The 26,426-nt window shown below is 29.4% G+C and overlaps 1 protein-coding gene across 2 annotated transcripts; it reads right to left on the reverse strand.

Annotated features, from left to right (window-relative positions):
• Positions 1 to 951: 951 nt before the first annotated feature.
• Positions 952 to 26,242, reverse strand: LOC132938287 (apolipophorins). Of its 2 annotated transcripts, XM_061005040.1 has the most exons (46): positions 26,109 to 26,242; positions 25,221 to 25,409; positions 22,086 to 22,157; positions 21,784 to 21,986; positions 21,502 to 21,690; positions 21,264 to 21,413; positions 20,958 to 21,144; positions 20,598 to 20,859; positions 20,337 to 20,502; positions 19,917 to 20,249; positions 19,511 to 19,661; positions 18,897 to 19,113; positions 18,731 to 18,803; positions 18,473 to 18,652; positions 17,937 to 18,122; positions 17,663 to 17,850; positions 16,660 to 16,920; positions 16,391 to 16,587; positions 15,444 to 16,319; positions 15,176 to 15,381; positions 14,900 to 15,094; positions 14,588 to 14,808; positions 14,383 to 14,527; positions 14,173 to 14,326; positions 13,898 to 14,113; positions 13,603 to 13,829; positions 13,354 to 13,533; positions 13,128 to 13,280; positions 12,900 to 13,062; positions 12,641 to 12,837; positions 10,803 to 11,023; positions 10,423 to 10,727; positions 10,096 to 10,223; positions 9,900 to 10,028; positions 9,543 to 9,831; positions 9,250 to 9,458; positions 5,502 to 5,735; positions 5,284 to 5,414; positions 5,004 to 5,176; positions 4,067 to 4,250; positions 3,224 to 3,420; positions 2,715 to 2,836; positions 2,537 to 2,648; positions 2,053 to 2,159; positions 1,250 to 1,535; positions 952 to 1,099 (listed from the first exon to the last, which is right to left on the reverse strand). In XM_061005040.1, the coding sequence occupies exons 2-45, from the start codon at positions 25,285 to 25,287 to the stop codon at positions 1,344 to 1,346; spliced, it is 8,748 nt and encodes a 2,915-aa protein (XP_060861023.1). In that variant the 5' UTR covers positions 25,288 to 25,409; positions 26,109 to 26,242; the 3' UTR covers positions 952 to 1,099; positions 1,250 to 1,343. The 2 variants fall into 2 exon arrangements, with proteins under 2 accessions (XP_060861023.1, XP_060861024.1); XM_061005041.1 differs by lacking the exons at positions 1,250 to 1,535; positions 2,053 to 2,159; positions 2,537 to 2,648; ... (1 more) ...; positions 3,224 to 3,420; positions 4,067 to 4,250.
• Between the last annotated feature and the right edge of the window lie 184 nt (positions 26,243 to 26,426).

The raw sequence follows: 26,426 nt of genomic DNA on the forward strand, positions 1-26,426 counted from the left end.
ATACATCATTGTACACCCACATGGAAAATACTATAAGTTGGTAAAATTGCAACTGGCTTGTAATACATTTAAGTTTTTATCATATTATATAGTATATACCTACGTATAATATTTATTCTATATGATTCACCAATAACCCCCATTTTTTTCTTTTAATAATGTATTTATTTAAATTCTGACAGTTGGAATTTAAATATATAGCTGTACCACTTATTAATGACCGTATATTTTCAATAATTATTTAGATTTATCATTTATACTTATAAAAATCAGCTTCATCATTTACAGTGAACAAGATTGGAACTCATTTGAAAAAAAGAAGTTGCTGGTATCCCCACAAGACACTCCTTAACAAATCTAAGCATTTTCCAAATTTGAGAAACAGTTAACAAACAACAGCCTTGCAACATATAGGTACCTATACTCATTCTTATAGCTAATTTTATACCTCAGTGAAAAAATATTTTGATTGACTTATTATCCAACATATGCCTGGGAGGATAATTTTTCAATTAAATGAGCCGGTTTTCAAAGTATTTCGACAACAGTTGTAATTGTGATTGTTAACCTAAAGATTTAAGATGGCATTTTACCGTGTACTTACTAATTTACCATCTTAAATCATGTTATTCACTATGAGGATGCCAGCCCACTATTTGTTTTCTCTCTCTGGCCCAAACTCAACATACCAAATTTTACATTCACAGTAATGTTTATAATCATAATAATTTCCAAAATTAGAGTAAAATTACCTCCTATAAACGGTAAGGCTATTATATAGGATATATCATAGGCGTTTTATTGTATTTTTATTTTAAAGCAAGTTATGAGTAATTTAAAATTGTAAATTTTTTGTACATCCTTAAATACTCATAACTCGCGCTTTTAAATCATTTATATCTTTTTCATAGGTACTATATATTATGTAATAATAAATAAATACAACAATAATAACTACTATGATAGTAATATTAAACTAATTTAATAATAATAATAATACATTTAAACATTTTTTGTGGTGATACATATTTTTGATCTAAAAAACAATGAATGGTTGGTTTAAATATTACATTTGACCCAAACACACATTACTGCATATCTGTAAATGAAAATAAAAATAATTAATACACAAATATGAATGATACTATTGAAGACGTCCAGCAACCGTATATATATAGTTATGTTAAAAGCGGTTAAACGATTACAAAATATAAAACTTTAACCAAGACGTAAAAAAAAATGTCGTTACCTATGTATAACTGCTTTTCAGGTGTTACATATTATTTTTATGTATGAGTACGATAATACGTGTCACCCTCTACAAATCATATTATTTTCGTCGGTCAGCTCGTGACGACTACGCACTTCGCGTACGGCATCACTCCGTCGTACAACGAACTGGAACAACTCATCGGGATCGATGCATCAATAACGGACATGCCCACAACTGTTCTGCACAACGACCCCAAGAAAGCGTTTAAATGTGCACTCGAGGTGTCGGCGAAAAACCGAGAATCGTACATGGTTCCGCTCGTCTGTAAAAAACACAAACAAATCGTCTTAATTCGGCGTACAGCTAGATGCAGGTTTGTAAAATGTAATATCAAAAGCACGTCTTCGTCTCGGTCGGTGATGGCTTTCTCGGGGAATGCAGAAAGGTGCAGATGGGTGAACTGCGGATAAACCAACCATATACGGACCTCGATTTTGCCAAATTTAATAGCATACTACGTAAAATAGATAGCCCCATCATTAGGTGCAAGTGGCACGTATATATTGTTGTCTTATAAACAATTGTGTGTATAAAAAAATCTATACATTTTTTATTCGTCTTCGTTCGACTGACCTAGGACCCAGCTGGTTCGATTTTAAATGCACACACTTTTTACAATACCGTTTTTGAATGCATCACATTAATTGAAACCATGCAGTTTAGTACTATCACTTTTTTAAGATTTTCCCCTCTCCATCCAGCAGGGATTCCTGAAGACGCTACTCTACTACATCAATATCATACATACCTACTTGAGACTCGAAATTAATTTTACTCACCTCTAACACCAAATTTGTCTCCAATGATTTGTCGTAAGTATACCCGTAGTCACTGTATTTACCATTAGGCGACGTACTTGTGTAAATCTTGTTCACACCGCTCGCTCCTGAAAGAACAACAAATTATTAGACTAAAAGTTATTAATTTTTCTACTCGATAATCATCTAAGACTTTTAAACGTACGGACGCTACATATTTTATGGATAAAAACGTTTATAATTATTGTAAATATATACACACATATAATATCATAATTTCGTTAATCTTTAAATACAAAATATATAAAAAAAAAAACAAAATAGGTAGTATAGGCGGGAATCAAGAGGGAGCCCCCAGATATCCCATTAGCCCCCTCCACAAAGACAACTTTTTTATTTTATATGAATCAAGCCTCCCCCCACTCATATTGTTACTAATAATGTTAGCCCCCCTCCCCTGAATTGTTAAAGGATTTCCGTCTATGATAGGTTGGTAGGTTCTCACCGAAAATTCCGTCGTCCGAAGCATCACTCAGATTTATGGGGGCGATCAGGTAAAACGTGATACCTTGTTTCATATACCATGACGATATGTAGTTAAACGTATACTGAGATACCTGCAGGGCATACAGTACATTTTTAATCGATTATCATATTATTTTGTTTGAGACTTGAATACTTACGCTGTAAACGGACTCTTGGGTGCTGTATAGAGATTTTTCGATAGACAAAACGACTTTAACAGCATTCGCTCTGTATGGGTATTCGGCCGAAAGTTTGTATGCTTTGTCTTTTGAATTTTTACCTGAACATAAAATAATAAGCACATTTGTGTCGGTTCAATAAAGTTTATCGTAATATCGTAGGTATACATTTACATCACTTACGAATTATGTGATATACATTTATAGGTATACCATAGATATATTTAAAATTGTAATTGTTTCATTTTATTTAAAGCTTAACTAAAAATTAAGACTTATTCAAAAAATATGGGGATTTGGGATGTTTAAATTGCATGAGTGAATAATGATAGCCGATAGGTATACTATTTAACTATTTGTTGCATATTTATACTAATTATTATACTATTATAGTATTATCCACCTTTTGGCCATTATTTACGCTTTGTCGATAGCAAGTTAAATTTTTCATTTAAGTTCAACAGTAAGATAATATGTACGCATCTTACCCATAACTTTTCTAAACGAATGCATATGCTGAGATTCCAGTATACTTGTCTCTGTTTCGGCGGTGGTCTGAGATTCTGTCCATTCCGGTAAGTTACTCAATAACTTGGTGTAACCATCGTCCTCGTTAGTTGTATACATATGCACTTCAGAATCTGTACTTTTTCCAGAGTATCCAATAATAATAAATTTGACGTCACTATAATCCAGAACAAAAATATTAACTTTAAAAATTAAAAAGATTCACATTAATTTATTTATTTGGATTTGTTTATTACTTACTAGTTATTAGTTATAAACTTATAACTTAATAATTATTTGAAAGTTGAGAAAGTGTAAGTACACATATTATAGTGTGTTTTCAACACAGAAAATATATTAACTTATTAGATACCGGATAGTGGAAAGTAGACAGTGGTGTTCACAAATATCATATATATAAGCGAGACGTAATATCGAAATCATGATAATTGATAATTTTACTATTGAAAAAATTAATACATATTGTGGCGTATAACATTTTTTTTAAATATCTACTACCTATAATATTGTTTCATTCAACCTAATTGGTACGATTACCCTGCACTTGGTATGTTGTATAGTAACAACTTCTACTACACTGTTACCTACTAACTTAAAATGTGTTTCCACGTCGTAAATATACGCCTTAATACTTTGGTAACTCGTTACCTTTAAGTTGAATATATAATATCTCAATTCAAACTACTGCAAGATGGCACGATTCAGTGTATAAGCACATAACATCGTATATGATATAGTTATTTTTAACTATGAATGTATTTGATTTTTTAAATAAAAAATAAAATAAAATAAAATATATTTACTTTATTCCTTTGCTGTTAAACTTGCTCGTAACTTTTTTTATGAATGGATCCAACATTAATGAAAAGGTTTGTTCAATTTCTACGACCTCTTCGAACAAAATCATTATATCTGCTACGTCTTTTGGATCAGATATTTGAACATTTGTCGTCGCGTCTATCGTTCGTTTATGTACCGAAGTCGTTACTGTATTATGGAAAAAAAAACATTGATAATTTAAGACATATTAGGTATCAATATTTTTATAAGAAACTATAATTTATACTAGTTAATTAAAATCACAAAGAATTATATTGATTACTATTTACGAAATGGCCACTTAAATTATTCACAAAATGGATTATCTTCGCCCAGTATACAATGGTATTATGAAAGCTTAGATGAATTAGAGATGACCAGCATCATGAATGACTGATATCCACAAATAAAAGATGTCAGACACAGTTGAGATATTTATTACAGTATCGTAGTACGTATACACATGAATTAATTGTTAATTTTTTTTTTTATTTGTTTAAGGATTCGACGACTGAGGTCATTAGCCTGTAAGGTGGGGTAGGGTTGGTACAGTAAGGTCGGAATTGTCGGTAGGGTTGAAAACGGTTGGTTAGGAACACATGTATGTGTGGTAAGGTTTTTTCATACTACGAACCCGAGTGGTCACCCATCCGAGAACTAGTGGCGGTGGTTGTTCACGTTGTGAAAATCACGTAGTGTGATTGGTTTCAGCCACAGCACAGCGCCGAGCCACGAATCAATTATTGTATTAAAATAGTTCTATATTTAATTGTAATAGAAAAAAAAATATGCAGATAACTGATTTTTTTATACGGACCTAATCTAAAGTAAAAACTATACGAGGGCTCAATAATTATTTAAAAATACAAATATAAAATAATACATTAATAAGAATCACAATGTAATTAGTTAGATACTTACTGCACATATCCGGAATATTACAACTTGACATATGATTTTGTCTGGCCATGCTCACGAAAGCTTTTGCCACTAAACAAGCTTTATTCAAACTGTCTTGTTCAGATGTAGCTGTAGAAACGATTTGATTGCAAATCGCTCTGTACGCTGCTGGTGCTATAGTTGAGAAGAACGGTCTAAACACAAAAAAAAATTGTATGTAATCATTACCTACATTTATGTTACATGAAAGACGTTATTAACTACTGATTAATTAATTAATTAATTCATTAAATATGTTTACTTTAGAGACGATTTTCCAGAGAACAAGCTGGAACATAGAGGATCATCGGTTTGTAATAAATCAATATTAGTCGGTTCGGTGTTTCCTGTTTGTCTGTACGCCAGCAAAAATGATGCCATGTCATCGGGTAACTAACATGAAAATCAAATTTAAAATTATAATATAGATTTAGCGTTTGTTCTTTGTTTATTATTTTTTTTATCATAGGTTAGGTTTACTTCTCCGTTAGGTAGTTTTAAATCATATTTAGGTTCTTGATACATTGATCCTAGTAAACCATGCACTTGACCATAATAGTATCCATTAATAAACACTTGCACAATACTTAAATCCAAAGTGCATTTGATGCTAACACCAATAGCAATATCCATTCCAAAGAAATAAACATCTTTCCATGTTTTTAAATTGTCATTTATAAGTGGAAAATCTGCATTTTTTCCATTAACGGTAATCTGTAAATTTTTTTTTTTTTAAATTGAGTTGAGGCTTGAAAATCTGAGGTCATTAGCCTGGGTTATTTAGTTGGTTTTATTACTGTGGGGGAGGGTACGGTTGGTTAGAACATGTGTATGTGTAGCAAGGATTTTCCACTAAAAACCCGGGTGGTAACCCATCCAGGAACTATAGTGGTACCGGCCGGTGCTGGCACTCAGAGCACATCAGTGACTGGAGCCAGACACCACGCCATACCAAGCCACAATCTGTAAACATTGTTTAAATGTAGGAACTAAAATTTTATCATCATTAAAAATCTATATTCTTAAGAAAAAAAAGGTGGATAAGTGGATGTCGCTCTGCTGTACGGTAGGTTACAAGTGGGTCACTGTAATGGATGGTGTTAAATTTGAATTCAATGATATAATATCATTGTATAAGAAAAACGATTCTGAGCGAAAACGGTCAGTCAGCCTATGATTTTACCAAATATATTTGATGATATTATTGTGAATAAAGTAATTTATATATAACCTATTTACGTGGAGCCTTGTTTTAAATTTTCAATCCTTAGCCATAAAAGTTAAAAATGTATAAATTTTTAACTACAAAATAATTAATAAATTATAAATTTGATAAATGTTGTCAAAATTTGAGCTTTAAATGCTTATAAAAAAAAATTGTGCCTATGTATTTTTAATATTTTTCAACTGCTATTAGAACGATATATCAGGAGCCTTATATTAAATTTTCACGCTTTTTTACCCAACAAATAAAAATTTATTGATATTTATAGAAAAAAAACTAAAAAAATTGAAAACTGACAATGTCCGTAAACAGCTCAAAAAGAGTCAAAATATTTTCAACATTTTATGGTGTATAGAAAATGCTAATATAAACATTCAGTGAAATTTTCAAGTATCTACAGTCATTCGTTTTTTAATTACAATAAAATAAGAAAATTGTTACATGAGAAATCGAGTAAATATCAAATGTTGTAAAAATGTAAATTTCAGACGCTCATAAAAATTTAATTTAAGTTTCTTCTAGACATTTTTTTTTTTGATAAAGGTAGACAAACTTATGAGTAATCTTATATTACATTTTCAAATCTTAGATTTAAAAAGAAAAATTTTTATGAATTCTCATCAAAATAATTTGCTATTTTTCGTGATTTTTCCGTATTTTGTCAAAATTTGAACTTCAAATGCTTATAATTAAAAACTGTGACTAAGGATTCTTAATTTTTTTCATCTGACTTTGAAACAATAACCTGGGAGCCTTCTATTAAATTTTCAAGCTTTTTTACTCAACAGATAAAATGTTATTGATATTTATAGAAAAAAAAACTAAAAAAATTGAAAACTGACAATGGCCGTAAACAGCTCAAAAAGAGTCAAAATATTTTGTAAATTTTATGGTGTATAGAAAATGCTAATATAAACATTCAGTCAAAATTTCATGTCCCTACGGTAATTTGTTTTAGAGTTACACCAAAAACCAAAATCGATTTTCTCGAAAACAGATTTTGCGTAAAAATTCCCGTTTTTCCTTAATTTTTCTTTTGTTTTTCACGTCGCTTGTGAAAACTACTGGGAAATTTTTACTTTTGACCCCCCTAAGTACCAACTAGATTCACTTTCCTATCAGAAAAGTTACTATTGAAGAAAATCCAAGCACTTTTACTGTCCTAAAAGGTGATGACAGACACAAAAATAAAAAAAAAATAAAAAAAAAGGTGGATAAGTGGATGTCGCTCTGCTGTACGGTAAGTTACAAGTGGGTCACTGTAATGGATGGTGTTAAATTTGAATTCAATGATATAATATCATTGTATAAGAAAAACGATTCTGAGCGAAAACGGTCAGTCACCCTATGATATTACCAAGTATATTTGATGATATTATTGTGAATAAAGTAATTTATATATAACCTATTAACGCGGAGCCTTGTTTTAAATTTTCAATCCTTAGCCATAAAAGTTAAACATTTCATAAATTTTTAACCACAAAATAATTAATAAATTATAAATTTGATAAATGTTGTCAAAATTTGAACTTTAAATGCTTATAAAAAAAAATTGTGCGAATGTATTTTTAATATTTTTCAACTGCTATTAAAACGATATATCAGGAGTCTAATATTAAATTTTCACGCTTTTTTACCCAACAAATAAAAATTTATTGATATTTATAGAAAAAAAAACTAAAAAAATTGAAAACTGACAATGTCCGTAAACAGCTCAAATAGAGTCAAAATATTTTCAAAATTGTATGGTGTATAGAAAATGCTAATATAAACATTCAGTGAAATTTTCAAGTATCTACAGTCATTCGTTTTTTAATTACAATAAAATAAAAAAATCGTTACATGAGAAATCGAGTAAATATCAAATGTTGTAAAAATATAAATTTCAGACGCTCATAAAAATTTAATTTAAGTTTCTTCTAGACATTTTTTTTTGGATAAAGGTAGACAAACTTATGAGTAATCTTATATTACATTTTCAAATCTTAGATTTAAAAAGAAAAATTTTTATGAATTCTCATCAAAATAATTTGCTATTTTTCGTGATTTTTCCGTATTTTGTCAAAATTTGAACTTTAAATGCTTATAATTAAAAACTGTGACTAAGGATTTTTAATTTTTTTCATCTGCCTTTGAAACAATAAACTAGGAGCCTTCTATTAAATTTTCAAGCTTTTTTACTCAATAGATAAAATTTTATTGATATTTATAGAAAAAAAAACTAAAAAAATTGAAAACTGACAATGGCTGTAAACAGCTCAAAAAGAGTCAAAATATTTGGAAAATTTTATGGTGTATAGAAAATGCTAATATAAACAACCAGTGAAAATTTCATGCATCTACGGTCATTTGTTTTAGAGTTACACCAATAACCAAAATCGATTTTGTTAAAAATCGATTTTGCGTAAAAATTCCCGTTTTTCCTTAATTTTTCTTTTGTTTTTCACATCGCTTTTGAAAACTACTGGGAAATTAAAATTTTGACCTCCCCAATGCACCAACGATATTCACTTTCCCATCGAACAAGATACTGAAGTCGAAAATCGAAGCATTATTTCGACTACTTATCGTGTACACAGACACAAAAATAAAAAAATAAAAAAAAAACACACATCATTGTAAAATCAATACATTCATCGTTTCACTCAGAATCTAAAAAATAAAAAAAAAAATAAAAAAAAAAACACACATCATTGTAGAATCAATACATTCATCGCTTCGCTCAGAATCTAAAAAACTAAAAAAATCAGAGTACTACTAAATTGGAATCACGGGTATAATGAAAATAATAGTTGTAACACTCGTAAGTATATCGTTTCTATCTCAATATATAATATATATATATAGGTATATAATTATTACTGATATAAAATGTTTAGTGTACATTAAAAAAAAAAAACATTTTGTTTATATATCCTATTTATCTATTATTTTATTTGTAAATTAGTGTAGACTACAGTATACCTATAGTATTGTAAGCTTAATAATTCATTTTTTACTTACACTTCCTCCGGAAACGAGTACGTATTTTTCACCATTATAGATTGAAATCGATATTTTTGTTAAAATATTATTCTTGTAACCAGCAAGTATTGTAAATTTGTTGTTTACATAATCCTCGGCCAACGTATAATAACCGGTGTTTGGCATGAAGCTGTAGGGTTCATCATTGTATGTTATTATATTGATGGAGTCGATAATAACACTTTGCACTGTATTAACGACAAAATAGATAAGTACCTATGAGTTAATAATTTTGAGAACACTTTAAAAAATAATGTAGGTATATACATTACCATCGAACGGTGGTATTAAATTCGACGGATTCAAATATTTATGATAATATACATTGAAGTCAATTAACAAAGGATTTTCATTTGTTGGATATTGGAATGTGTTTGGCGAGGCTACGTGAAGAATAGTCTGGCCAAAGGTAGTAAGTTTACGTAATGCATTATACATATTCATTGCTCTTTCGTGATCTACGTAATTGGAGAAATCAAATATCATTGACTTCACGACTATAAGTCCTTTATTCCTCAGGGTTATTATCTCTATTTGGCTCACTGGTATGTCATGAATGATCTACACGATTAAATTAAAATTACAAACATAAATTGCACACACTTTAGTTCTATACACATAATACTAACATTATTTATGTACTTATCCAAAGCATTGATAAAACTACGGAAGTCTTTGGTCGGAGCTGAATTTTCTAGGTCTTGCAAATAGTTATGTATTTCCTCCCATACTTTCTCTTTGTAAGGGTATGATTTTAACTACGAATAATCATTATAAAATATATAAATACAATTATAAATTTATTTCATGTTTAGAATATTTTACTTTTTCAATTTGATCGTGTAACATGTCATAAATCGGCAAGCTCTTTATATAATCATCTGTTAAGTCTTTAATGTTATTTATTGTATCTTCAAGTTTCTCGATCGCTTTCATAAATTTATCCATCATTTCTAATAAAGGAAACAAAAATCATATTATTGTTTGGGCCTCCACGCGAGTGTTATCTGTGAGGCACAGTTTGTTATACATTTAGTTAAACTGTGGTTTATTAGTTCAATGTTTCATTATAAAGTAAATATAATAATTTATAATACTATGTATGTTGTAGCAAGTTTTAAAAATTAATTTAATCAATAACTAATATCTTACTATTATAGTACTCTTTAACCGAACGAGGTTCTGATGACTGCATTTCATTCACAGGTTCATCAGTATATAGATTTAACTGTCTAAATAAGTCCAGTAAAGTAAGCTCCACTTGGTTGATTAATTCATCAATATTATGTGCCAACTTATTTAAGAGTACATTTGTATTATCTGCATAATACTTATATATTTTCTTTAAATAAATTCCCATTTGTTCATTTAGATTCCTACTCGAGGTTATGAAGTAGTCACTGTTATAATTCATAAAATCAATAACATCGGAAAATACAGCTTTTGTGGTGTTTTGCCTGTAAGCAGATATAATTTATTAATTTACCCACAAAATTAAAAATATATTGTATTATATTATATTTTAAATTTACATCAACATTGGTGATTGTAGTAAATAATCATCTTCCAAGACTTCATTAAGTAGTTGATCAAACATGTCGCGCGTATATTCCATCAAAGCATGATATTGTGGTTGAGCTTTTCTTGCTTCATGCAAGCGTAATGAACGCTGATTTTTGGCCACAGATATTATATGTTTCATATTGCTGTGTACACTTATAAATAGTTCAATGAATTGTCCCTTTAATGATTGCTAAAACACAAGAATAGCATATTTGTATGTTAAAAAGGTGGGCAAGAGGGTACCGCTTTGCTGTACAGTAGGTGACAAGTGCTCCTCGTCATTGATACATAGGTACACCCAACTGTAATAGTGTAATGTACCTGTTATGTGTTAAACTGGAATTCAACGATAAATCATTGTATATTATATGAAAAACGATTCCGAACGAACTGCAGAGGCGTATTTACGTATTTGGCGCCCTAGATACACACATTTTGGCACCCCTTTTATTCCCATTTTCCTTTTACTCATTGTCAAAAACTGACTTTAAAGCCACTCTAATTAGAAAATTTACTTTTTCTCTCCGTTAAAAGTGCTACCACAAAAAGTATATTATTACCCTTATTGCATTTATGCTTCCACTAGTTTAGAGAACACTTTTATTTTACCATTATAATTAAATAAAGCAAATTATAATTTTAGATTTTAGCCTTTTTTTTCTTAACTGTACATAATGACACTATAGTAAAATACATTATATACATATATACATAGAAATATGTATAGAAATGTAAAAGATACAGGTTATCACTTATCAGTTATCACTAATATAATTTCTCAACAAATCCAATAAAATAAAAATTAATTTTTTTTTCATTATAACTTTACTTTGAAAACAGTTTAACCTCTATCGACGGCGCCTCTTTGAGGGACAGTCGTTGTCAGCCTGTATTACTAAGTATATTTTATCATATATTTATACTGTTACTATGGTAATTTATTTTACTATTAGTTACACGGTGGGTTAAATTAATTTTTGCCTGATAACGTGTATATATCATATTATATTTTATTGTTATTAACTTTTGATTCAATACCGACTTACCATAAACAGTGTAAATAGGTTTGTGGTATAAATAAGAGAAAGTTTAAAATTAATCTAAATATTTTTAAAATTTTATCGCCAATGCCGTGTAATAAAATATAATTATATACGTAAAAGTTTCAAATATCGGCGTGTATTTTTGAATTAATATATCAAGAAACCTAAAATCATTATTCTCTGTTTAATTAGCCATTTTTGCCAAAAATTTAACTTCAAACGCTTAATATTTTAAGAATGCTATAAGAACAAATTTTATGGGTTTAAACATTTCGGCTTTTTGGGAAAATGCAATAGGAACATTTTTATCAACACTAAAAAAAAATGTTAAATGTTTATAAATAGCTCAAAAAGAGTCAAATATTTTGAATATTATTATACCGTGTATAGAAAATGCTATTATATGGTGAACATCACATATTATACCTATTTATGTTTATTCATTTTTAAATTACAACTAAATAAGAAAATCGATTTTGTTAAAACTAGTGTTGCGTACAATTTCCAGTTTTTCCCAATTATGTATTAAGAAATAACCTATTTTAATACTTTTAGCCCCCCAAATAGTTACAACTTCATTCAATTTCATATTATTAAAATAATGAAGTTGAAGATTAAAGCAGTTTACTGATCTAAAAGGTGATGATTGACACAAAAAATAAAAAACACACATCATTATTATAACTTATAAAACCAATACATTGATCACTCCGCTCAGAATCAAACAAATTCTGTAATGTAAACTATATGGATAATGCACTTACCCAAATTTCGTTAGATTGTTCTGTACTCAAATGGTTACTTGTGTCCCACCAATTTTGTTCGTCTAAGGATTTTTTTATGTATCCCACAGGAATGACGTCATTACCATCGTTTAGTATACGAGTAGCACTAATAACAGCCGAATCATCCATAACAATAGAACCTTCGACCATCAGCTGTTCATGACTTCTCGTTTTACCTAATAAAAATATATATAATTTGAATGTAAAATGAATTATCTCATTTGAAGTTAGTACATACTTTCCCATTCCATCATGAATTTGAAACTTGGATTTGAGGTTAACGAAATCTCAAAGGAATATGGATGATCATTGTACTTTATGTTTGACCGTGTATTCAAAACTCCGTCTTTGACCATAATTGACGAATTAACGTCGATCACGGCAATATCAAAAATGTTCATCTATATAAAAATAATATAATTAGTATTTATACGCTTATACTAGTATAAATAAAGGTAATACAGACTTTGTTAGTAAATCCTCTAGGCAATAATTCAAAATGTGCTTGAAGAGGTCTAATAGTATTATTCTGATCAATAAAATGTGCATCTAAATATTTTCCCCATTTTTCACTTGAAACATATATAGAATCTTTAAATGCATAATCTAATTTCATTCCCTGAAAAAAAAAAACAATACGGTATTATTGGGACAATTATTGTTTCAGAGTAAAACTTTTTAAACATGCTTACATCGCTTTGAGCTAATAGCGAGGCAGAATACAAAACTCCACTATCTTGAACGTCTCTGTTTAAACTAGAATGGAGTTTTAATGTTTGATCTGTAGTGGGAAAAATGTCAAATTCTAAATGAACACTTAATGGATTTTCCCAGCTCTTAAACATCTCGACAGTGGTATTGACACCCATTTCCTAAATTATTTTATGTTTTAGGTACGTACCTGGTGTTTTTATACACACAAGTTAAATTATTTATTTTACCTTATCATTAAATATCGGTACATATATTTTTATGTCACTGGCTGTTGAAAGTCCTTCATTAAGTGAATAGTAAGTATTTATTGATAAGGTAGTTTCTGAATTTGGGTCTGAAATAAAATCTAACCATGCTCGTCCCGAATAAACAAAATTGTATCCTCCTTTTATCTTGTTCAAACTATAATGCACTAAGCCTCTTATTTCTCGTTGGTTATATAAAAACTTAAATGCTACAAAATAACAAAATGGTATATTTTCGGTAAAATACAGCGTATTTTTAAAATGTATATAATCCAACCTGTTTTTTCATAGTTTGTAAACCATTTAAATTCATACGAGTCAATTAAATCTTCTGATGAATAAATTTGAAGAGTATGCTCTTCATCTAATGAGTAATTACCAAATTTAATATAGGAGTTAAATTCTAATACATTTTGGTCATCATTAATCAAATAATGAAAAACATTTGGGGAATCAACTCTAGATATTAATTTATAAGACCAATCCCATGCACCTAAAATTAAATAATTATTACTATTCATAAACATATTTTTGTTTATGATTAATTTATACTTATTATATCATATTCTAAATCCATCATTATTTTTTGTTCCTCATCATCTATTTTGTGCCATTGTTCATAGTTAAATGTGTGTTCAGTGACTTGCAAAAGTTTTTGGTATATAATTTGCTGATTATTATGTTCCAGGGCAACTTTGTACGCGATCTAGAAATATATTATTGTTTAAATTATGTCTAAGTGGAACTAATCGTTATAAATACTTGTTTTCCAGTAGCGTTTCCTTCATCTGTGTAATTTGTATATACTATTTCAAAACTAATAGGTTTGACATTCTGTGGCTCGTCGTAAATACTCTCTCCAGACACATATAATTCACCATCGTTTAGTGTTAATTGATACTTGAACCTTAATAATTATTCATTAAAAATTATTAATTTTATAATAATGAAATATCAAAAGACTTGCTTTTCGGATAGTAAGACTTTATCATTAGAAATGCAGTGAACTGTAGCAAATCCACCATCTTCAATTTCGGGATTAGGTTTACTTTTTACTGATATGTGGAAATTTACTAAATTTGCTAATGGAAAATCAATGTTTCCATTCATGTGGATATGACGTCCGTTCAAAAGCATTTTTCCATTTGAATTTAAATAGTTTGAATTTTGATCACCAGGCCATAAAACCTGTACAATTCAAATTTATAATTTATTTAAAAAATATTTTCTATCGAAAAAAAAAATAGTGTGAATTGCAATGATCATCATTAAAACATACTTTTGTATCAAATAAATACGTATTTCTTGGTTCTGACCAACCATGTACAGTCATAAAATACTTATATTCAGGATTGGGAGAATCAAAATTAATGTCACAAGTTATATCGTCTGTTAAAATATTCACATCAACCGTAAAAATAGACCCATTGTAAACATCATAGTAAATAGTATACTTAAAAGCTTCATCTGTAGACTATAAACAAAAATAATAAGTTATAAATTAAAAGTAGGTAGTATTTACTATTTAGTATTTATAAGATATAACTATGCTGACCTGATGTTCTGTATTAAAATGATATCTTCCAAATGTTTTTGGGTCATCTGAATTAAATTCAAAATAACTACCATTTTTATTTTTATTTTGAATATATTTAAAATCTCCATGTCCAGCAAACGATGGGTCAGAAACAAGAGAATGATCTAAAAGCCCAAGAACATATATTCCCGTATCTTCAGTACTTGGCAGAATCGTGATATTAGCTTTGAACATGATAAGATATAATTAATATAAGCAAAACTATTTATTCAATCATAATGCTTACCATTAAATGTCATATCGAGTAGATTGGAGGTCATAATATATCCATGCGTTGTGAGTTCGCTGTTTTCAAATAATACGTCACAGTTTGCTTCAAAATAATCATCGTCCCAGAAGATATGATTTTTACTTAAGAATACATATGGTGCTTCCATATGAAGTTCTTGTGATGTAAGTACATTCAAAGTCTTAACTTTGTATAGTAAAGCTACAAATTTGGACATTGGTTTATAATCATTGCTTTCATCAATCTCCAATAATTGTTGTTTGGCTTGTTCATCTCTAGTCATATTTAAGTTTAAGTCCAATTTGAATACCGGATTATCTCCACTAAGAAACCCGTTCATATTAATAGTAACACTATTTGCTGTTAAACGAACATCTCCTAATACTTCGTTGTTTTCAAAAGTTAACGACCCTTGTAAAGAATGTCTGTTTTCTGGAGTAACAATAGCAACGTCTCTTAAAGTTAATTTACTTGGGTAATTACTTTCAGAATTTGTATTACGTTTCACAAGAATGTTCCCCTCTATGTCAAACATAGGTACGAGATGATGTCTGTGTTTTTTAGTGCTCCCTTCTGTAGAGTATTTAGCTTCAAATATTGGTGAATATTTCATTGTTTCAGAATCTACCTCTTCACATTTTACTCCAGCACTAAAAACGTGCTGGGAACCATCAATATATTTAACTTCTATGGTTTTTTGTTCGTCTGAATCAACTAATGTACCTTGGAGAATTTTTTTAGTGAATGGAGTTTTAAACTCTGCCAATAATTTTTTATGTGCTTTAGTATCATAAACAACGACTATCTCCAAACCACGTTTGATGTCTGCATTTGGTGTAACAAATATGAACTTAATATATTTCAGTGTTGGCGCTATGAAATAATTATAAACATTATTAATTGATTAATAGATTACTAGTAATTAATATTGTATGTATACTTACACTTAAAGTCATAATTTCCTTTCACAACATATTTAGTAAGGTTTTCATCAACTTTTAAAACTTTTAAAGAAAGTGACGATGGACCAGAAAATGGCAGCAACGATTTTAACTCTCCGTTCCAAGGAAAATCATAATTAATGTAAAACGATAAGCCTACAGTACTGTTAACATTTTCAAATTCTCTTGTATAGGATTGCCTAAAAATATAATTGTTACTATCTATGTACTTTAAAATACACATTTTTTTGTATTTTCTGCAGGTATATTACCTATCAACATCTGCAGACGTAAGGGGTATTTCAATCGATTCACTTTCTTTTTCCTGTACTATTGAAAACGCTTCAGATTTTATAGTCAGTATATCCATGACGTCCAAAGGAAGTCCATAAACCATTTCGAAGCCTCGACCTTGAGTCGTCTCTAATGAAATATCAGATCCTGTAGATGTATGAATTGAGGACGATATTTTATATCCGACATCAACAGTATATCCATCAATTGTTAATAAGGAGTTGAAAACAAGTGAACCGCTGAAAATAATTGATACAGACTCATCAGTTATAATTCATTACAATCAATAAACAATAATATAATATATCTTATCCATTTTTTTTTTAGCTCAGTTTGTAAAATGAGCAAGTGAATATCATAATATAATGTGAACTGAACAACAAAATATTTTTTAAATAAAATTACAGCTATATACAAAGTGTTGTTTAAGTATAACTGTTTGAATCATATTTAAGTTTTAAGGAAACTGAAAATTTTCTCGACCCTATTCATAAATAAAAATTACTTCACAGTTCACAGAAAGGGTAATTTCATGTCTATTACATGTATACAGGGTGTCCCGTAAGGATATACCCATTAGCCGTAAAGGAGAACTCGTCCGAAAAACCGGTTTATGCCGTTTTACCTATAAACTAAAAAAAATATTAAAAATCATGAAATGAATGAAAATAAAATTTGAAAAGTCAAAATGTTCCCAAATTAAACTCTATAAAATGGCTATCTTCAATCATTTCAAAAATAAAAAATAATTTTTACCAAAAAATTAAATAAAATTAAAAAATAAAATATGTTAGTCTTCGTCTCTGTGGGTCTAATAAAAAACAGATTTATGATATATTATTATTATTTCAGGAGAAATCACAATGGGTAAATCCTTGCGAGACACCTTCTACATACAATGCTATAATATATAACTAGGTATAATACTATAAATTATAATATATAACTATAAGATACATTTTAATATTTATAATAAATCACCTAGGTATGAGTTTGAGTGCGAAATTTGAATTTTCTGGATGTTTAAAATAGCTATCTAAATCGAATGTAGTAGCTATATCAATTTTAATAGCTGACGTAGCCTGGATTTTTAATGAAACCGGAAGTCCAGAACATGTAGCATATTTCTTTTCGTAATCGATGATTGGTATTTGTTTCCTTATATTTAGCTAAACATATTATATATTATTATTATTTAATGATCAAGTAGATATTTATTTTATTTAAATAAATAAACGTTAAAATAATTATTTACTTCTATATTCTTTTTATCGGTTACTGAAGTATCAAAATTATTAAGTATGGCATCAATTATATGTTGGTAAGTAATTTGACATTCGCGTCCTTGGAATGAAAACCAACCAAGATCATTTCCAAATAATTTAAGCGCTATATCGACGTACATTTTTTTCATTTCTTCTTCAGGCATATTTTCACAGGCCTGCAAAAACAGTAAATAATAATTTACATGTATGATACACACTTATTCATGTTCATGTTTTTACTATATTACTATATTATATTATAGTATAATATTTCAAGTTTTTTTAAAAATCTTTTTAGGTTCTAAATATTCTAAATATCCGATCAAAATTCATAATATTTACGTTATAAACAGTTAGTTAAAAATTAAAGCGTATAATTTATTCTTGAATAATATCTAGTTCACAATAAAAAAAAATCATTGGTCATGTAGCTGAACAATAGACTAACCGTATACTAGTTGTATAATTTGAAATACAAAAGGCCTTAAAATAAAAATCATATACTGATAAATTATGAACAATTTACTTGTTTAGAAGACAATTCTGAATCGACGTCATTCTGTTCTCTATTCTTAGCATAATTTATTGCTTGAGTTACGTAATTTTTAACTTCATCGAAAGTAGATCCTTTACTTTTTGCAAAATATCCTTCGGGTCCAAATAGTTTTTCCAGTAAAGGTTCCAAGTTTTCAATACGGACATCAACCTAAATTGTAACCAAAATTAGGTAACTAGTATGAAAAACTGTTTTTTTATTTTTAAATAAAAGTATCATAAAATTTACATCAATAATGTCATGTTTACGTCCAAATATGTATGCTTTTAGTGATGCCGAAGAAGATCGTGCCAAAAAAGTTCTTTGAAAAAAAATAAATATAAATAATGATAAAACTGTTTACTTGAGTTAATATTTATACTGTAATAGCCTATAGGTATATATGTTTTATTACTTGTATGAATAAATAATATCTGCATCCAATAAAACTCCACTATGTATTAGAGGGCTTTGATGGTAATATTCCAAATTCCGCGAGTAACGCAGAATGTCATTGAGTGATTTTTTTGATGAAATCGTATTAATTCCTTCATAAAATCTCTTTTGATCTAGTTTATTTTCATCCGCGGTCGTCTGTAAATTTCTCAAGTAGCTGAGTAAGTAAGCTCGAACTAAAATAAAAATTTGTTGAAAAAAATTATTATAATACCATAATAATTGTGTTAATTTTCTTAATATTATTGATGAAAACGTATTGATTAAAAGAAATATTAAATAAATATACATTTTTTATTTTCATATTACAGGAGATTAAGAGAAATATAAGTTTTAATCCCATTTATTAAAAATGGGAAAAATTAAGTATTTAATTGGTACTCACATATATTCACAACATTGTGATAAAGTACAAGGGTTAGCACTTAGCATAATATTAGAAGGGAGGTATACATCATTTTTATTTTTATTAGTATTTAGTTGTATCAAGTTTAAAAAAATGAACTGAATTAATTATTAAATCTAAAACAATAATGTTCGATCAAATGGTAACAACATTTTTCTGGATCTTACTTTGAAGTTGGGTGTTTTTGTCATCTAATACTGTTTTTATAACAGTTGCTTTATAGTTAGATGGATTAATGGCAAATACTTTGAACGCTAAAATACGTAGTTCGGAATCTTCCAAGTAGTCGGTAAAAATGCTTTCACAGGCTTTCTCTACCTAAACACAATATGTAACTAAGTGAAGATTAAAAATGTACAATTCGGTTGATTATAGATAAAGTATTGTTGACGAAATTAAAGATATCATAACCATAAAAGCGCATACCTTAATGTGCTTATATAATTATCTTTACGATAAACAAATATTTAACTTATGAACAGAGTGAAATAAAATATGTAATAATCGAATGTGATATTTTAATGCATGTGGGCAGCGGAACCCGATTTAAATCTAATACGTATTTTTTCATACCTTTGAATTCTCAGCATAGATTTTAACCATATTCAATGCTGCTGCTTTAATCCTTTGAATAGTATTTTTATCCATAGTAATCTTAATAATCAAATCTTCTAGATCACTATTTATGTATTGCGCATAGCCGAGACCCTTTAGACTAGCAATAATTAAGTCTTCGTCGTTTGATGATAATGGACCATAACCCACTTTCATTAATGGATTTCCTAAATTATTCAAAGTATTTCCTACTTCAGGACTAGTATAATCCTGAGTTTCTTGTAGGTATCGTCTTAACAAAGCGCCGACTCCCAGATAACCCTCTTTTAGAGCTCTGTCGTTGAGCAAGCTCTATAAATAATTAAAAAAATGTTATAATCTATAATTTATTTTATAATAACACGCAAGTGCAAAATGAAAATATTTTAATAGACTTACTGATGCTTTGACCACTGCCTCTTTGGTTGGATTTTTTGCATTTGCCAAATTATTAAACCATGAAATAGTTAACGAATCGCTTAATTTATTGCTATCTATGAGTTCTACAGCGGCTTCAATAGATTCACCACTATTAGCAGCCATTAGAGCATCTATGAAAATTGACCTATAACAGTGTTATTAACGTGTTATAATAAAGATTTAAACATTTCAATATTATTTTAAATGGTACATAATATTTTCATAATTTTATTAACATACTCTGGTACTTCGGTATTTTCGTATTCACTGCTACCGCTCATAATCTGCTCAAACGCAGAAAGTATGTCGTCCTTCTTTGCCACTTTTAATAATTGTACTAACGCTGCAAAACTATCAGCACCGTCCATAGCGACTATTGGTTCGAGTTTAGTCAAAGCCGATTGTGTTGCAGCTACTAACGCATCAGCATCTGCCGATCCAATTATTCCAGTTGGTTTTTCAAACATAATAGATCGGCTTTTGCTCAGACGACTTGCAGAAGCTACAAGTAATACGAAAAAATTACACGAGATAAAATATTAATGTGTGTGTGTGTGAGAGAGTATAAAAAAGTAAAAACAAGAAGACAATTTTTCTTACGGGTTTGAACCCCTGTCATTTTCATCAATTGCAAATTCATGGATACCATTATTCTAGTTTCTACATCAATTGGACCAAACGGTTGATAGATGAAAGTCTCTTTGTTGGTGACTGCTACTAATGTAGAATCTTTTATTTGGATTTCAGAACGCTGAACAGCTGTCGAGAACGGAGAATCTTCATAAATCTGTACAAGTACAATAATAATTCAAACAAGACACATATCTCAACAACTTAACTTTCTTGTGTATTTTGTTTATTATGTATATATGTGATGTGTATCGTGTATACTATTTGTATTCTAACCGGATACGATTGTGCCGATGAAAATCCCATTAAATTGATTTTGTCGTGCCCCGTGCATTGTGTGAGATCTTTTTCCTTCGTTATTGTAAGATCCGAGTCCGACCATGTCCCTGGATAATATGTAGTATTACATGTTCCTTGAATATCGGTCTGAAAGCATATATTAATTTTGATTACAGTCACCGAGTCATGCATGATGTATTATGATAAAGATAAATCATAAGAAAAAAATAGGCACCTCGAAAAATCCTTTTTGATCTTCTTGTATCGACGATACTTGCAATGATGATATGATCGCTCGTTTTAAATTCATCGACGCGGCAGTATCCTTTTCCAACGAACAGATATTCTGACCGACTTTTCCGTTGTTGTAAGAAAACATAACTGGGTGGCCCTCTAGTTCCCGTAAGTCTGCGTGGCCGTAAGTCTGTGCCAAAATATAGAATAATAATAGGTAGGTAATAATTCTGCAGTTTCTCAAGAAAAAATGTACTCTCTGCAAATGAATACACGCTTATACCTTCGACCCTTGAGTTATTTCAAGATGCTTAACATAAAGGATGGCGCCACATTTCTGTGTCCCGATGATATTGGCCTTTCCTTTGATCGATACTTCCGATATACCCTCTTCAGTGCCGGTCGGAGCAATAATGGTGGTCTTACCGCTAAACAAATACCCATGTTTTGTGTTCTCGCCAAACACTACATTGCTATTTGAAATGCCTAAAAGCGTATTTTATGGTTTAATTTTTTGTTGCGTTGCGCCGAAAATTGTTGTACACAACGACCGTCATAAATAAGTATATTTCAAAGTATACGAACCATCGGTACATTCTGAGGAACATGATGATATTCCACTCTCTACGTAATCCCTAACAATAGTTAACATCGGTACTGAAAATGAAAAAATCAATTTAGTTCAATTCCGTAAGCTAGGTATTTTTTTTTAGGTATTCATTTATATTTCCCTATCTTTATATTTTGATTTCGTGCAATGTTTGACTCTGTTAAATGGGGCTTAGCCACCCCCAGACATAAGGATGACTATTACTGGATACTACCTTTGTTATAAATACTATAAACACTGTATTTATAATCAATGTATACTGAATTTGCGACTTGCAGTGTTGTAAGTACTCGTAACAAAATTACTGCCCACCCCCCTCAGATCTGTGATCTTGATCCTTGCCTTATTTGCACAAAAATAAGGATATGTAATTTGTACCATCGTATTTAACTGTAATTTGCTCCAAAATTAAAATCGATTATTCTTTAGATATTACGCCGTATACATTTTGATACTAGCTGGTATGAGAAGGTACTTACACAGAATATTCCTAAATTAAACTCGTTCTGTGTTGCAACTATTTTATAATTACTCAATCAGTGGAAAATCATGGGTTATCGTCCATGCGGAAAAGGAGACGTTTTAGATAATACAAATATTAACTCAATATAGATAACACGATATGACGAAGTCGGTATCCGAGTATAAAAATGTACAACAATATAAACTATAATAATTAATATTATAGTGCAATAGTGCTTAATTATTTTAAAGTTATTATTGACATTTGTCATTCATTCGAGTCGTATAGTACCTATCTTTGACAATGAGCGCGTCGACGAGGGTATAGGGACCGACGAAATAATCGAATAGATAAGTACTGAACAAACGGCCGGTTTTTGCCAACCGGCACATACCTAATAAATAGTAAAAATACAGCAATTTAATTTTAAAATAATATACCGTAATAAAAGTTTTCTCAATGGGACTAGATTATATAGTGAATGACGAATAGAAATGATTATAAATTGATAAATATGTTTATGACGATTTATATAAAATAATAATATTATATAATATAGGTAGGTACCCAATAGTCAGCAACCAGATCAACTATACGTCAAATAAAAGATAGATACACAATTAATTGTAGGTATATTGACTTATATTTACTTTAATTTAAAATTTAATTTAATTTTTTCGTTTTTTACAAGCTTTGTACTGTAATTTTTTATAAAATGTATTATAATATATAACGATACAACACAATTATTTGTACATCTACTCGTAATTTGTTTGACTAAACATTTTTGGCTTTACAAATCTGATCAATTTTACTGAATATTAAATATTATATCAGTATGTCACTCGTATTTAGCACAAATAAGTTTTGTCGCAAAAAAAACGAGCACGCAACTCGGCTCTGTCGCGAGAACACCTCAGGCACAAATTCCAACCTATATAGATAACGATTTTCACACACAATAATATTCAAATATTGTAAATTGTGAATTATTCGGAATCACTCAAACACCGATAAAAACAATAATATAATACGTGTTTGTATACATAAAAATTATAGATAGGTATTGTAGATTTTAATTTATTGTACCTATATTGGTGCTGGCATAATACTATAGTGCACTATTTTTATTAAAATCGATAAAATACTGACAACAATAATATGTGCTGAGGGTAAACTACCGTTCTATGATAATATTATATGACCCCAGGCGGCAAGCTCACAACCTAGCTAGCTGGTTTCGCCAATGAGACCACCACGTGCAATGGGTTTTAGAATTTAGTATGTTTAATTATTACTGCAGTAAATAATCGCATATTATCTTAACTTATTATTGAAAAATTAACGGTTTTTTTTTTTCATAAGTAATTACGTGTTTTTGTTCATTTAATATTAAGATTATACAGTGTACCTACATATTATATCATTTCGATGTGGGGACCTACTGTAGAAATAGATACCTACTCAGCTTTATGAATAACTATAGTTATGTAAGATGTATATTGTATATAACATTATATGATATACCTAAGGAATACCTATAAAGATAGATACGAAGTACGAAAAATGTATAATTTTAAAATAGTATCTATATATATAAAACTGAAATCAAGCAAAAGAGGAAATCTTTGTTACGGTTTGGCTTCGAAACTTCTTATCCAACTGTCACGCAGTTTTTTTTTAAATGAAAGAGGATATCACGGAGCAGGTTTTAGGCATAAATAAAGTCCGATAATGTCAGTCAATAATTAGTTATCTATACATATAAAATCCAAATACCACTGATCGCTGTATCTCAAAAACTACTCAACGTACGGACTTGAAATTTGGAATAGAGGTTCTTCTCATATTTTCACCGTGCAATAAGAAAGGATTTTCAAAAATGTTGCGTTTTAGTGGAGTAATTAACGATTATAATTATTCACTGCCAATACGTGATAAAATTCCTATCGTAAATCTCAAAATTCCTGTTTGAGCACCTACCGGGGGTGATCACTTCCGTTTTTAAATTAGCCTATGACACTCACAAAGAATGTGGCTTTGTATTGGTGAAAGAATTTTCGAAATCGGTTCAGTAGTTTATCCCGAACATACAAACAAACGCTATAATTTTATAGTATAGATAAAAATGAATATTTGTGTGTAGATTAGACCTCTGGGAAGAAGATAGGCTAATTTAAAAAGTGTTAAATTTGTTTTATTTTTATTCATCGGATTTTAGTACGGTTGCGTTAGGCTTTTGTATTAATTCATCATATTAATCCTCCGAAGGTGGAATTAAGTAAAAATGACAAACTTTGAACAATTTTGATACTTTAGAGGTAAGTCATACACTTACGTACAAACAGCACGGGGTCCGCGATCTACGGCAGGTAGATTGCCTACCTGATAATAAACTGCTGCGAATCAGAATTTTTATTCCGGGCAACAGAAAAGTTAAGATAAATTTTGAACACCATACACCCACCGAATATTAAACAACGAATTGAACAAAGTTTGAGTCATATAGAATTGGTACATTTAACGGGCAACGAAGTGCCAGCGGGATCAGCTAGTATAACATATACCTGCTTAAGTTAATTTAATTTAATTTATAAATAAGAATTCAATAATAATATTCAAATATAGGTAGTTGGGTACAACTTACTCGAATGTCTTGACGAAGCTAATCCTACTGCTAGTGCTAGCAGGAATAACTTCATTAGTGTTTTCATGGTTACTCAAGAATGATTTTAACCAAATTGGTTAATTTGGTTCACGTAGCTTATGGTTTCACATGCATCAAGCAAATTAATTATACGATCTTTTCTTTGCAGTAGATATTTTGTGGAATGTCCTAAAAATAAGACGACAATTTTAAAATGGTATAGTTTTAAATTGCAACCAAATTGAGGATAAGCAGCTAATACGCAAATTAATAAATGTATTATTGAGTTAATTTTTAATTTTATTATTTTTTATTTAGTAGGAGGAGCTAGTGGAAAAAAATACACATACTATAACATCTTTTGATTGGATCTAATTGATATTTCCATAATAATTATTGTAAATAAGATAAATTACCTGTACCTATTATTTATTAATAACATATAAGTAGGAACTAGGAATTGAAATTCCCGAATATTTTCTTTGACTGAAAAGATCACATAAAAATAATTATAGATAATAACTACAGTTACTAACTATAATAGGTACTTCCAGTAAATAAAATAATTCAATTAATATTTGAAAACTAATGTACCTACCTATTTACAGTGAAAATATTTTCCAATTATTTAAACGGATGACAAACTGTCAAAGACATATTTTATCGGTTCGCAGGATAAATTAATATTTAATTTTAATCTGTTGTGTATGTTAGACATAGAAGTTAATTTGAAAATAAGTATATAATAGCTAAAAAAAAAATATGAGGGTAAGTCGTCCATAGGTATGTCTATAATGTTGGCCTAAAGCTTTTTGCAATAAATTGTAATACGAGCACTTAGTATTGCGTAGAAGGTAAATCATAAATAAAACAAACAAATTTACTCACCTTTTAAAATATTTAAAAACTGTGTGCAATAATGCTTTAATTTCACAAATCTTTTACGAGCGTACGGCTATGTGTACTGGACTATTATCAAAGAAATCACGCAGGTGGTATGACAAGCTGGTTAGAACCATCACTTGCACTAGTTATACTTTTGTCATTTCGAGCTTTTTATAGTACAGCTTTATGACGAATGAATACCTAGTGCATGATCTTGAATTGATTTTGACGGGAAAAAAAATTATGCGTCCGCATAAAATAATATAATTTTAAATTATAAATTAGCAAAATCTATACACAACAACAAAAAAACAACACCTA

Source organism: Metopolophium dirhodum, chromosome 2 (genome assembly GCF_019925205.1).
Source record: "Metopolophium dirhodum isolate CAU chromosome 2, ASM1992520v1, whole genome shotgun sequence".
NCBI classification, from domain to species: domain Eukaryota; kingdom Metazoa; phylum Arthropoda; class Insecta; order Hemiptera; family Aphididae; genus Metopolophium; species Metopolophium dirhodum.

Bases quoted from the DNA above. Each gene is read 5' to 3' on its own strand.
- LOC132938287 (XM_061005040.1), bottom strand. From the start codon at position 25,287: ATGAAAACACTAATGAAGTTATTCCTGCTAGCACTAGCAGTAGGATTA. The intron at 14,809-14,899 runs GTATGTTTTAAT...TGAATTGTACAG, and splicing joins CGTATTTATTTGATACAAAA to GTTTTATGGCCTGGTGATCA. The intron at 9,832-9,899 runs GTTAGTATTATG...TTAATCGTGTAG, and splicing joins TGGATAAGTACATAAATAAT to ATCATTCATGACATACCAGT.